The sequence below is a fragment of the Lepisma saccharinum genome, chromosome 2 (assembly GCF_977018435.1).
Source record: "Lepisma saccharinum chromosome 2, izLepSacc3.1, whole genome shotgun sequence".
NCBI lineage: Eukaryota > Metazoa > Arthropoda > Insecta > Zygentoma > Lepismatidae > Lepisma > Lepisma saccharinum.
This window is the reverse complement of record NC_139230.1, coordinates 178643801-178659218: the sequence shown is the minus strand read 5'-3', so window position 1 is coordinate 178659218 and position 15418 is coordinate 178643801. Positions and strand designations below refer to the sequence as shown.

At 38.2% G+C, this 15418-nt stretch overlaps 1 protein-coding gene across 1 annotated transcript in view; it reads left to right on the top strand.

Annotated features, from left to right (window-relative positions):
• The window catches only part of LOC145984208 (uncharacterized), a 222697-nt gene that overhangs the window by 83549 nt on the left and 123730 nt on the right, over positions 1-15418 (top strand). The window contains exon 3 of the mRNA XM_083117738.1: positions 4934-5109. Coding sequence (XP_082973864.1) covers positions 4934-5109 — 176 coding nt within the window. The remainder of the gene's footprint in view (positions 1-4933; positions 5110-15418) is intronic.

The window sequence follows — 15418 nt, the reverse complement described above, 5'->3', positions numbered from 1 at the left end:
TTACTACTCTCGTCTGAAGAGGGCAGCTTTTTCTCCGGAGGAGTGGGCACGGGAAACTCAGGGCAATGTGGCACAGGGGCGATGGACGAAGGTATATCCGGATATATAATAGCTTGCGCATTCTTTCCAGCCCGACGTTTGGAAGGATCCACCATGCAAAAGTAGCCATTACTTGAGTGGTCAGTGGGTTCCCGCCAAATTCGTGGGATAGCGAACTTCACGGCACTCTAGTCTCCTCTACCATCCTGCAAAAGACAAGACAAAAATTAACTAATGTGTATTTTCACAACATATTTCACATATGAGATATGTAGATATGTATTTAATATGCACAAAATTATATACTTTTATTAACTTTGTCAATCAGGTGCACAACTGAACCCAAACCTTGTGATTTAGGTGCATTACTATTGATTAGGTGCACAAGCAACCTACAAAACAGGATGTACAATTCAACATTAATGTGGGTAAAAATAAAGTATATAGCAGTTTATTAAATGTTAAACATGTAAGGTAAAAGTAATTTTTCAAAATACATTTGAAATAAACAAAAAATTCTAGGCCTCTTCAAGAAAACCCTAAATATTTAATATATAATTGAAATTATTAAAATTTTACATTTTAATTTTCCGTCTTACCTTCCAGAGTTTTTTTGTAGTTCTCACAGGTGAAATGAGGTGCCCAAGTTTTGTCTTGTTCCCCTACTGACATGCTGAAATATGCTCTGTATGCTTCACACATTTTAGCAGATGCTTCCACAGAGTACTTATTTCCTCTTTTCTTGATAAAATGGCCACAGACATAACAAAATTCGTCTGCCATATACTTGCAGCCTCTTTATGCCATTGTAAACGTGTATCTAATTAGAAATTAGGCAGATAGGACGACAATGAACCGCTTCAAACTGCACGATTTGCACTATTGTTGCTGGCAGAATGCCAAGACCTGTCCATTTCAGTTATAGAGTAGACCTGTATATTGCTACAGCGTGCAATATGACACGTTATTTATCTTCTTTATTCGTAATGAGAAAAAACGTGTACTGGAAAAGGGTAAATCTCAAAACATCATTGTCCTGGCTACAAAAACAAAGTTTATGAGTAATAATAGCCATTTTCTATACTTTTGGAACACAAGGAATTAGGAAATAACAATTATTACCCAGGAACAGAAAATAAATATTTTTTTGTTACATTGTGTAATGCAAAGTCTGGCCAATGTTTCAAAATAAGTTTTGTTACGAAACTCTTACATTACATTCAGTAACTTTGAATTCAGCAAAAGAGTATTGTTGTTACTGTTAATGATGTCCAGGTAACACAAATAATCATATTGGGGAGATTCGAAGTTCACCAATGTTTGACGTTCACAAATTACGCTAACACAAAAGAGTGACTCTTGTCTGCTTGCAATTAAAGAAAATTGCGGAATCATTGTGTGTAATTTTGTGTACGTACGAAAGAGCTATTAATTTACAGCGGATAATTGACGATCTCAAAGGTAGGAGCAAAAAACAAAAAGAATCAAAGAATCTCAAGTTATATTACTCCTTACTTTATGATTAATATTTTCTTACTTTTCAAGACTGATTGATGTATGCGTTTGTGTGTATGTAGATAATGTTTGTGTGTATGTAGATAATGTTTGTGTGTAGTGCAATAGGAACAAACACTTTAGGACCACATTTCTAGAATTCCACAGGTACAATGCATTCACTTTTGGCAATCGTCGTTGGTTCGCTTTTCGATTTTTCCACTTGAAATCTTCCTTGAAAGCTCTTCCAAACAGAAGGGAGCCAATTGCTGAACGCGCCACTGCATCCACCTTGCGCATTAACAACTGGAAATACAAATTCTTCGACGTCAAGAGTCCATGGGAGTTAGGCCAAGTCGCACTTCAGATCATGGAAGAGAGAATTTGGAGTAGCTTTGCGATTTACAATACATTTAGTTTGAATGGAACTAAACCGAAAACTCAACAAAGATTTAAAGCTAGTAAGTCTTCATGGGCGCTTACTGCTTTACAACGTCAACGACGAAGAGAATTGATGGGATTGAAAGGGAGCTATTGTGTTAGATGATCAGGTTCTGTTATGTCTTCAATGCGTCTGTTACCCGCCGCGAATTCTCTCCCAGACTCTCTTCAAAGGTTGATCTTCCACGATTGGGGTCCAATACTTTTTGTGAGATGCTGTCTGAATGTACTATCGAGATTTTAGCACGTGCTTCACCTTTTAAGGATTTGTGACCATCGTAACTGTGTGTGTTTGTGTGTGTACCTGAAGACGACAAACTCTGGAGGGAATTCAACAAGACCCAAACTTGTTCTCTTCAGATAATTAAATTAACTGGGTGTTATTCAGTAGTTATATCTTAGGACTCAGTTTTGCTTTTCTACAATTTACCATTGATTGTTCTTCCAGATCTGGAAACGGTAATTTCATTTCTAAAATTTAACTGTAATATACTCAAGTTAACTACGTTAAACTACATGCCTTAATTTAAATTACTGAACGTCATCCTGTAATTGTTCCTCTTCTTGCTTTTTGCCCCCCTGCCTTCACTCCACACAATCGTTCAAGACAGGCTAGATTCAGCTGTACACTCCGGTCCTCCTAAACAACGAAATATATTTCGAGGTTTTTATTGTAGAGTTGTAAGGCAACGGATGACGTAACAAATCTATGAGTTGTATATCTTAATCGTTAAAAAATGTAACCTAGATAGTACTTTGAAAATGTCAAAAATTGCTAACACAAAATTGCGGAACCATTGTGTGTAATTTACTGTACGTACGAAAGATCTATGAATTTACAGCGAATAATTGACGATCTCAAAGATACCAGAAAACACAGAAAGAATCAAAGAATCTCAAGTTGTATTATGATTAATATTTTCTTACTTTATTAAGATTTCGAGACTAATTGATATGTGTGTTTGTGTGTGTATGTAGAAAATATGTGCAACGTTACTCAGGACATTTTAAACAGCACATATAGCGTGTTCTACTATTCGAGATTGATGCTTAAAAAGGGATCCGGGGCTGAGATGCCACCATCAGGGTATTCTCAATAGTGTAAACTTACTTTCCTATAGGAAAATACACGAAAATGTGTTCACAGAATCCAACACGTATCGAACCATAAAGTATAATCGTGCGAGCATAGAGGTACAGAGGTTGCTCACGTCTGAAAAAGATAGTTGATCCTCCAGTGTTACCAACCTTCATTATTTGCCACTTTTTAACCCAAAATTTTTAACCCGAACTCAAGCCTTCCATGTGGACTACCCCTGATTCACTTGCTCTTCAAAGGGATAGAAAAAGAAATACAAACATTGCATGCAAATTTCAGTCTAGTGCTTCTTCCATACGGCCCTTCTATACGTGTAATTATAAGGAAGGTAAATACAGCAATTTAGCAATATGAATTTTATTGTTACAAGAAAAGTGGATTAACCAGTAGGAAACGTCATCCATGATACAGGTTGTTGGTTGAGATAAGTGGAACAGTTTCCTGGAAGACAAAACGCTCGAATGCACAGCCTCAAGTCAAAACTAAAGAATTGTGATTGTGTCATTTCCATTTCTTCACATTTCTCACAAAAACCGGACACATTGGAAGGACAGGAAGCAGCGTGTAAATTAGTAGAATTGTCATGACATAAGAGGATATCATACATATTTATCATGTAGTCGAACAGTGTAACAGAAGGTGTTCGTGCCACTTCTTTTCACACCTTTACAATGAAATTGCTAGAATAAATACTTGCTATACCTATAGTTCTTACATTGATCGGTTTTTGATGATGATGCTTGAGTTAATGGGTTAGAATCCTAACTGTACACTCTAATGGAGAATTACCGCTTCTTTTCTTTACTTCCAGTCACCATGTTACAGGCTGAATCGTCTATTTTCACTTTCATTTCAGCTTGTACAATTAATAATTCTTAACCTTACTTAAATTACATAGTACTGTAATATTATTATAGTGCATTATCATTTATTACTATCATTTATTGATTGTTTACTTTTTATCTATTGCTTTTGACGTCAATGGCACATATTATACCCATTTTGAGTATAAATACTTGGAAATAAGTTACTACTTTACATCAATTCTCGTTCTTATTACATTACTCATAGCATTTCGTAGACGTTAGCATACTTTATTTTGCAACTTCATCACCAATAACTGTAGGGTGTTATGGAAAATGCACATAAGTCACAAACAGCGATTTTCTGTTCCTTTCATCTAAATCACACTGACTCATAGAAAATATTATAATTTGATATTGGGCATGTGTAAAGATTGACAGTGATGATCCAACATGTATATCAAGTCTGTAATGTTTGCAGTTAAAAGAATAAACATAAATAACTGTCTGCTGTAAAATTGCATATTTTGACGGCCTAGAATTATGAGTATAAGATAAATGATAATCAGAACAGTTTCCCTCTTGCCTATTTCTACTCGGCTACTTTGTCAGCAATTTCAGCTTCAAGGATATACTTCCGCAGGTTCAGTACATGCTTCTCTTCTACACATCCATTTCAGTTAGTTTATTTCTTTTAGTGTTTGTCACTTCCTATATATTGTACGACTACAAACGTAGAATGTGTTTTGAAGTTCATGAATCGAGTTGTGATCATCTATTAAGGTCTCTACTGCGCCAATCTTAACTAACTCGGTTTACAATTTCTACACGACAAACCGATAGATTGAACATTATTTTGAGGTTTCCAATTCCACCAATAACCTTACAGTGAAAAACGTAAATAGAAAATCGTTTTCCAAGGCCTAATTTTACCAGGAATGCAAAACAATACACCAACTTATTTCTTACTATTGCTGTGCATATGTTTACTTAAAATTGCTTTTACTCGATTTTTGACGATTCGTAATTTTTACATATATGTCTTATATCTTTCCAGTTTTGCGGGGACCAATTGTTTTCGATGTTTCCATTTAAATCTTCGTTCACGGAACGTTCTACAAGTCCATACGGAAGGACTTGATAAATGCTACACAAATGAAGAAGCAGCCGTGGCGATTTGTCCGAACGAAACGACGGTTGTGAACGACCATTCCAAGGAAATATTGCTGTATAGTAAGTAGAGTTTGTTTACTCTTAATTGCAATAAGCAAGTGGATTCCTTAGTATTTGATATAAAATATAAGAGATGCTAGAAAAATTAGAGATTGGACGAAGGATATGTAGTAATAATGAAGCATATTCATTATATTTTCGGGAATTAGTAGAACCCTTGGCCAAACACTGACATTCTACACAAAATACAAAGACAAAATTATTATTTTCATACTTCTGCAGAAAGCTCATTTTAATATGTTCAGTGCTACCGTATTCCTGTTATTATCCTAAGTAATAAATCGTTCTTGTCAGCATCATCGGTAGGATTCTCATGCTTTTTTTTCTTTAAAAAAAAAAAAAATTCAGACCTCGTTCTAACTAACTAATTCTCTAGCCTTCTTAAACCCGAAGTTTCATGGCTGCACCAACACAGGCCTTCCATCTGTCCCTATCTTGAGCAAGATCTATATACTCTTTTCCACCCCTACCAATTTCCCGTAGGTCCATCTCAACGTTGTCCCTCCATCTTCGTCTTGGCCTTCCTACAGGTCTCTTACCATCAGGTTTCCCAACAATCCTGTAAACTCTTCTCTCCTCTCCCATTCGCGTCACATGGCCTGCCCACCTAAGTCTTCTTGATTTAATTATTCTAATAATATCTGGACATGAATACAAATTATGTAGTTCTAAATTATGTAACCTTCTCCACTCACCTGTCTCCTCATCCCTTTTAGGTCCAAATATTTTCCTAAGGATCTTATTTTCAAATACTCTCAATTTATGTTCCTCTTTCAATATAAGGGACCAAGTTTCACATCCATAATATACTACAGGCAAAATTACTGTTTTGTATATTTTAACTTTTAGTTTCTTAGATATTATATATTGTTTTTGCTGTTTGTTTCAATTTCGTTAATTTTGCTTTTCAAGTAATCTCTTTTTTTTTTTTACTTCTAAACATGCGGTTAACTTCTCGCTTTATTCTATTATAATTGCTTAGATTTGTATCATCAAAGTTATTTAACCACCTAAGTCTAGCCTGATTTCTTATTTCTATTAGGTTATGACATTCATTACACTGATGAACAAATTCAAACTTTTTTTTGCTCCTTTGAACGAAAATAGGTGATTATTTATAATTCGACCCTGCTGAATCCAAATCTGAAAGTAGAAATGCTGTATCACCTATCGTTTTCCCTGGATTTTTATTTTTTGTTTTTAATAAAAATTTAATTCCCTTTGTAATAATACATCAAAATTTGAAATTATTTTTGTTTGTTTGCTCATGAAATAAGATTTAAATATTGAATTGAATAACTATGAAATATAAAAAAATAAAAAATATATATATAGAACCGATTTTGACTGTTGAATGAAGAAATTTCATGCAAAAAAAGGAAAAAAACACATTTTTACTCGCATTTTCAAAATTTCTTTCTTGAACTCTGCCGTTTGTAACTGCCACCAGAAACCTCTTCCTTGAGGTTCCAACTATAGTCTGCTAACATGTTCTGTACCGATTTTCCTGCATATCGTTTCTCCATGACAGAAATATCCTGATGAAATCTCTCGCCGCATTCGTCACTAACCGCGCCCAAGTTAAGGGGGAAAAAGTCCAAATGCGAATGTAAAAAGTTGAATTTTCAAGGACATATCGCACCCCATGCGCTGATAACACTTCAACAAGTTCTTAACAAGTTCCTTGTAGTTGTCAGTTTTCACATTTCCAAGAAAATTACAGCATACTTGTCTGAAGGCTAACCATGCGCATTTCTCTTTTTCTGTTAGCAATTCCACAAAGTTGTCATCATGAATGATCTCACGGATTTGCGGCCCAATAAATATGCCTTCTTTTAACTTACTATCACTGAGTTTAGGAAATGTTTTTCTCAAGTACCCAAAACCCTCACCGTGTTTATCCAAAGCCTTAACAAAAATTTTCATCAGCCCTAACTTTATATTCAACAGTGGTAACAAAATCTTGTCTTTCTCAAGTAGAGGGTGATTCCTAACACTCTTCTGTCCAGGACTTAAGTTTTTTCGTATGGGCCAATCCACAATGTTGTAATGTTTATCTTCTGCCCGGCTGTCCCATTCGCAAAGAAAGCAACAAAATTTTGTAAACCCAGATTGCATGCCTAACAGTATACCAATCATTTTGAGGTCTCCGCATATCTGCCAACCATATTTTTCATAATTTATCACTTTTAATATTGTATCCATACTTTCATATGTTTCCTTCATGGTGGAAGAATAGGCAAGGGGTACTGATGGGTATATATTCCCATTATGCAACAATACTACTTTTAAACTATTCTTAGATGAATCTCGTTTGGGTTGTAACTCCTTCCAAGTTTTTGCGGAAGGCCTTCTACATCATTGCAGTAAGTTAACTCATTACTAGCAGAAAAAAAATGTGTCCGTGATCTTTGGCGTTTCCGATATGACACCTTAACACCATCTTGTAATAAATTCCACCCTCTGAGACGGGAACCTAATAATTCCGCTTGAATTTTATAAAGGTTGAGGTCTCTGACTAGATCATTTAGTTTGGATTGGGAAATAAAGTGAGGTATATTTGGATCAGGAAAATTTGGATCGGTGTTTGAATATGAGGATCCAGGTTCGTCATCTGGAGAAGCACTGCTTGGTTCTGTTTCATCCACTGTCCATTCTTTAGGAGGCTTAGGAATTGGTATAAAATCATGACTCGTAGGTTTCTTGGCTGAAGGAACATCAGGATAAAATATAGATTAAAAATTATAAATTTGATTTAGAACTATATCCACTATGTTTGTTAAACAGAAGTAACAATCCGTAGTATGATCTTTCTGTTCTGTCCATATTACAGGGTTTCCGAAGGGCATTGATTTGTGAGTGCCATTAAGCCAACCACGTAAAGTTCTCGAACAGTTACAACAAATTTTACTTCGTGCCCAGCTTTTTCCCTCCTCTACTTTACTTCCAAAATACAACTCATATGCTTTTTTCACTATAGGAGTGATAGTATTTCTCTGTGACTTCGGAGTAAATTCCCCGCAAACATAACAAAACAAGTTCGGGTTACTCACACATTTGCTTGACATGGCGAACTCATTGATTGACTTATAATATAGTTCTTTAAAAAAACAATTGTGAATGCTCTTATCGTTTTGTTAAAATACAACTTACACTTCACTTCACTATACACAATATTACATTCACAATTTCACGAACATACACATACATAAAATACGGCTACTTGCGAAGGCTACTCGCGAAGTTGTCGGAAAGGAAGTTAAGACTCGACTAGCCCACAAAAGAACAAATTTTAACAGAGAAACAGGAAATTTCTCTACTGCCAGATGTTTCCTCCACTATATATTAAGTGCCAGTCATAAACACAAGGTCGCTGAAAAGTTCTTATCCATTTGCTAGGAACCAAACGTTAAGCCGGAAGCGGAGCAGGGTGCGGGGACCTGAAACCATAAAACTATAAAATGTGGGTGTTCTGCAAAAAATTTAGGTGATACAGGAAAACGGATGCGATATTCGTTATCAGCACATCTGAATACATAAAGATCACTTAGTTTTATTTAAAGGAGTATTTCATTGTTTATCAGTGTTATCAAACCATGGCTTACTTTTTCTTGGTTTATGGTATCCTATACTTTCTTTAGCTGCTGATTCTATTGCATTACGTATGTGCTCCCAATTCTTATTTACGTCTGTTTCATTTCAGACCTCGTTCTATTTAATAATCTGTAAAGAACTATGTTGAAAATTGAATTCATATATATCTTTTTACAGAGTTTTGATATGTGCATGTAGCATTAAATCTTCTGGCCATGATTAATGAGAAGTGCTCTGTGGACAAATTGGACCAAAATAAACTTTAAAATTTTGGATTAATAAAAAAGGGACACATTTTCAAAATAAAATATATATTAGTGCTCGTTTATTCTGTTAGGAATCACTTGAATGTACGTATTTTCTACAAGTATAAATAATTGACCCGTAATTTTTTGACTACTCCCAATAACTGACTTAAAGAATTCAGCGTAATGGTCGGGGGGGGGGGGAGGTGATATAAGGTTACGGGGGGAATGAACACCTCTGTTTTTATGAGCACGTTTCATGCAGTATTGATAGCATTGCCCCCTTCAATCTTTTTTGCAAAAATGAAAAATTGTTGACGTTTCTTGTGTTGTGGTTAGCTGAAAATGTTGGTTTCGATTGGATAACTTCCCTATTGCACACCTGCATTTTGAACCCGCTGAATGAGTATCTGTGCCCACGCCTCTCTGTTGTCACCATGCTTCACCGCGTCACCAGGACATGGGGAAAGCCCAACCATGCAGAGGGCAATGGAACCAAATCAAGGAACCCAGCATACAGAAATTTTCTTTAGGGAATTTCACACAAAATAGCTGTTTTTTAGAGAAATATGAACATGAGTATACAACATATACGACATTCTTGTAAGCAGTGATCACCCGCCTCCGTGGCGGAATGGTCATTTAACGAGTTCGAAACCAAAGGTTTCAGGTTCGAGTCCTGAATATCTTTGTTTGTCCCATCATCCATTTTGTCAATTCATCGCCTCGCGACGCGATTAACTCAAGAAATAGAGAAGCAACGTAAAATAACTGATACGGAAATGGGTTGTGGGAAGTTACTTCAATGCGAAGAATTTTGGCCTCCGTGTTGTAGTGACTAGTGTTCGAAGCCACGTGTCCTAGTGTCGAACCTCTTCATCAATTTATCCTCACCATCGCGATTAGCCTAAAAGACTAAGATCGACAACGAAAAAGAAAAATAGATACTCCTTTGAACAATTGAAAATTGATAGGGTCGTATGTGGACTTAAAGCAAACTTTTTGGACTAAACTTTCTGCGGTAAAAATGTGAGCTCGTCGACTGAAGCGGCGACTGAAGTTTGTCTGTTTTACGCACATTTAGGACAGTCCGGCCTGATCCATAGTTGAATAATCATAATAATAATAATCCGTGGCTCGACAGCCCTTGAAGGGCCTTGGCCTATCTCCCGACTGCCAGTCTCCCTCCCACAATCCTACCTAGAGGTGTGGAGTTCTTCAACCGGTAATGGGATGACGTGAGGTCAGCACGTCGAACCCTCAGCAGTTATAGGAGATTTCCTAGACCGGATTACGCTACTCACTCGTAGCTTCCCAATTTCCTCACGATGGTGGATTGCCACCGGTCGTATACACAGGCCGAGAACTCGGAGACTGAACCCAGGCGGACTCGAACCCATGGCGTTCCCCAGTCGGAGTCCAAAGCACAGCGCCTTAGACCGCGCATAGGAAGCCCATAGTTGAATATGTTACCTGAACCAAGGTTCTCTTTATGTTGCGTATCGAGTGAGATACGTGATGAACCTAACCATAGGCGGATGTAGATTTTTTCTGGGGGAGGGGGCACTGTATGTGCTTTAAGCGCACGTGTGTGCGGGGGTGTATATATGCATGTGTGGGGGTATATAGGGTGTTGTCGTATATTCAATGATAAACTTCACAGTGTGGGGAGGGCATTAATTCGAACAACTTTTCTAATAACGTTTTGCCCGTTTCGATATTAAGAGCCTTCGGAGATCGGCATTTTGAAGGAAAATGGCTTGTACGGTACGACAATTACAAGCAGCAAAATGTTGCAGTTAAATACATTCCGATTGACAGATTCTCTTAAATTATATTTTACTTATATTCTTACGTTCATATTAGACTGAATTTTGAAAAGAAAAGTTGTGTCACAGGTACTTTACGTGACAAAAAAATCTGCCAACTCTTCTTCTCTGAAGTGGTTATGATTTTTTTTGATTTGATTTAGTTTATTTTACTTCGCGTTTTGTGCCTCTTGGCTAATTTGCGAAGATGGGGATGAGTGATGAAATGATGAAATTGATGAATGGACATTCACAAACAACCAAGCCCGACCGGGATTCGAACCCGGGACCCTTGACGTTGCAGCGCGATGTGCTAACCACTTTTTTTTTTTTTTTTTTTTTTTTTTTTTTTTAAAGGAAAGCCCCTATGCGGAAGCTTCCCCCATCACACTTCATTCACTCATATCATTTCATTCATATTTCAATTTCAAGACTTTTCAGGACAGACAATCACAAACATCCATGGCCGAGCCGGGAATCGAACCCGGGACCCCTGGCGTCGTAGCGCGATGTGCTAACCACTCCGCCACAGGGGCCGCCCTCCACTCGGCCACAGGGTCGGGCTTCTCTGAAGTGGATATTCCTATTTACATTCATTAATCCTAAGCCACTCTGTGACTAACAGAATTGATATCAGTTGCAGAGGAATCCTGACGTTTTGGGAAAGAAGAGGAGGCTTTGTAGGCTTCTGCTCAGTGGCGGCGATAAGGTTCTCGCAGATCCCATGTGTGTGTAAGGCGGGGGAGGTAAAGAAGACCCTTAAATCGTTGGTTTCATACCAGTCATTAATTAACCTTTGCTCCATAATGTAAAGGACATACAACATCATTGACACACAAATCGAAGAAATCTTTCAATAATGAAGGGATTCCCATTTGCTCATTGAGTGTCAAAAAACTGGTTTGACCAATACAAAATTTAATACAATTCTAACAATGCACACAATATTTTGCAAAATGATTTACGTAACTGTCAATGTCTATAGTGATGCCAGGTTTTCCTTTCCGTAGCAAATAGGGTTCGAGGTAAAACCCAAGAGCAGTGTTTTAGTATAGAGACAATGTCTACTTGTATTTATGTTCAGATTATGATAAGATTTCTATATTCATCCCAGTGTAGGTAAAGTGTACCCATATATTATAATTATTTATTTTATTTTTAATGGTGTCGTCAATTTCTCGTTAGATTTTTTTTTTACTGGGGATTTTTTGAAACTGCAGGGAAAGGTTACGAACTTGATTCATAGAGGGCCTCATTATTGATTTCTGGAAGGGGGCCCAAAACTAGTAATGCCACCACTGTTAACAGGAGCAGAGAGGAGGCTATTAACATTATTTTCGTATCACAAAAGTTATCTACCTGTAATCAATGTGTACTGGATTTGTCCAATGCGAAATTTCAGTAACAAGAAGATCCAGTGCTGATTAGCCTATTTGTGCTAAACGTTTTCTTTGTATTCTTTGCCAGTCTGTAAAAGGATATTGCTGAAGGATTCCACAAGGTCTGTCCAAAAAGTAATGAGACTAATTCTGGAAAAATCGTTTTATTGAAACTGGGTTCAAATACACTTAATATTCTTCAAAGTAGTATCCTTGAGCGTCCATACAGCGGTTCCAGCGTTGCTGCCACTCTTCGTAGCAGCGCAGGAAGTCTTGACCTGAGATGCCTTACAGAGCACTCGTCGTGGCTGCTTGAACCTTTTCAATTGTTTCAAAACTGAGTTCTTTCAGGCCAAATTCGAGCCTCGAAAACAAAAAGAAGTCGGTCGGGGCCAGGTACTGGATGTACGGTGGTTGGGGAAGCGTTGACATATTTTTCTTAGCCTGAAATTGATCTGCATTTTCGACCGTCACGCGACACTAAAACAGCTTCTCACTTTGCCGGCGATCCCAATGCTGGAATGGCTCGGAGATAACCGAGTTACATCAGACTGTATACCTGACATACCCCACCAACCGCTCTGCCTAATAGATCCATCCCTTGACCCTTCTGACTGGCGCACCAAAATTAGTCTAATTACTTTTGGGACAGACCTTGCATTTTATATTACTCGAAAGTTTCTTGTTCGTTGGGTATAACGATGTCATCATTTTTCAAAATGTTTGTCGCCTCTTTTTGGGGTGTACAGGCCCCTGTTGCCCCCGCTAATTCCGCCAATGAACCCAAACAAAATATCTCCGAACGTCTGAGAGCCAACGACAGGTTGGTTACACAAGTTCCGGTTTCACAATCTCCGAAAGCGATATCGAATCGACACAAAACACCACTTGGCGTTCGGGTTTGCGGTGAATCCTCTTCCTGATTCTATGCTGTGCCACACGGAGTATAAACTTTTCCTGTCCACCCACTCCAGCTGGTCTCAGACACTGTTATTTGACCTCTCGCAATTGCATGGTTTGGGAAATCAATATGATAGGTACAGTCGTATGATGCGGTCCACCACAGCCGAGCAACGTGCGTTTTTGTCGCCACCCTTTGAGGTATTCATCAGATTCGATGAGCGATGATGATAAAACCACAAATCACACAGCAGGAGCAGTTCCTGCTTCCGTGTTGCCGATTTCGTGTAGGCCAGATAGGGGCAAGGATCGCACGTATGTTTTATCACGGCGGAGACAAAGCATATGCTATTATTTTCTTTTGTCCTAAAACAGTTACACGTTCGGTATTGTTTCGTTGTGATTCTCTTAGGTCGCCGGTGGGTTGATGGTGCGGCAACTACGGAACCGATCCACCACCGTTTGAAGCTCTGACTTGGAACTAGTGTCACGACTCCGAGAATGACAGGGATGGTACCCTAACAGCACCGGGGTGAACCAACCGCGTTGGGGGTGAAACAAAGAGGAGTGGAAACCTTGATTTAATAATTGATTTGGTTTATTTTACTTTTCTGCCAATTTTGTCTAATCGCCAAGATTAAGTACAAACCAAAAAACAATGATGAGGAAATTAATAACATATTAACATTATTAAATTACACACTTACCTTTCACTAATTGTACATTACTGACTAAATTAAGCGCATGGTAACGTGATCGCCTTGTAATCAAAGGGTACCGGGTTCGATTCCCGGTGGAGGCACATCGCACAGTGGTTCGGATCCCACTTTAAACTGTAGGTCCAATCCCGATTAGCGTTCCTGTAAATAAAGTGGACTTAAAACAACAAACAATTCAATCAATTATCTAAATTAACTAATCACGCAGCAATTAATACAGTTCTGGTTGGGTAAATTACAAACTAATCAATATACTTTTAACAACAATGTAAATCTTGTATTTTTAGGCGAGTGGAGGCGGGCTTACTTTGCCCTCCCCTTCCACCGTAAAAATAATATAATCGTGAAGATGAGGATAAGTGATGATACGATGAAATTGATGAATGGACACCCATGCACAGGCTGGGGTTCGAACCCGGGACTCCTGGCGTCGCAGCACACAGTACCAACCACTCCGCCACGGAGATCGGCTACAGTGCCTTAAAAACTGACTGCGCAAGCATAGCGTCGCATCGGGATCTCCATGCAGCGTTCCTTTTATTTTTAAATTCGTTTCTATAATTTTAGTGCTGTTAAAACAAAGATGAAATAGGAGAAAAACTATATCACTAGTCAGTCACCTGTTAAGTAAAACATGTTTTCACTAAAGCACATGTGCAGCAGGAGGCCCTAAGATAGAATTGTGGTCTTGCGGATCTTTAACAAAGTCATTTTAAAACAAAAATGAAATTTAAATAAATAAATACAAATTTAAAAATAACTTGTTTTCCTCAGGAGAGACACCAGAATGTCAACGTGGAATTCCCCGTATTTACAGCGACATCAGAAGTTCTGAGTTCCCTTTTGTTTTTTGGTCTGTCAGTGTCAATCTGCAGTCGTAAACATGTTGTAAGGAGCGACGTTAAAATATCCTGTACGCCTTTTTGAAGTTTTCTTGTGTGTTTTACTATATATAAATACGGTATATCGTAAGGGATCGTGTTACCGTGAATTGATATGGATAGAAAGAGAGTTTATCCAGTGGTAAATCCAAGCTTGAGAACCTACGTAGGTAATAATGAAGAGGCTGGGGAATGTAGTATCTCCTGTGGCATAGTGGTAACGTCGTCTGCTTGCAATCAAATGGCCGCGGATTCGATACCGGTCGAGGCACATAGTGGTTAGGATCCCACTTTAAAATGTAGGTCCCGTCCCGATTAGCCTCTCTGTGCATAAAGTGAAGTTAAACAAACCTCAAATTCAAATCCGAACAATTGCTAATGTTTACTGGTCACATTAAATAAAACATGAACTTTTGTTGAATTAGACTGGTTAAGCTATAGTTTACATGAGAATGGTTGCATGCGTTAACAGTCATGTGGAAGTCCGTTATTTGCCCCATCAAACGCAACCTAATAGCGTGTCAACTCAACCACCCAGCTGCCTTTGCTACATTTTCCCACACTTTTTGATGAGATGGGTCCGCAATCAGTGCGCTAATGAAAAAAACGCCTGATTTGACGCCCGCTGCGCCCCCTCTAAACAGGAAATGAAAACCTGCTACCATGAGAGCAAATGCATTTCGGCTTGCAGGGGAAGGAGCAGGGAGCACCGTCGAGTGGCACGATTGAATGTACTCTACGCATGCACCCCCACGCTCTATGCTCGTTCTTCTGGCGTTTTCC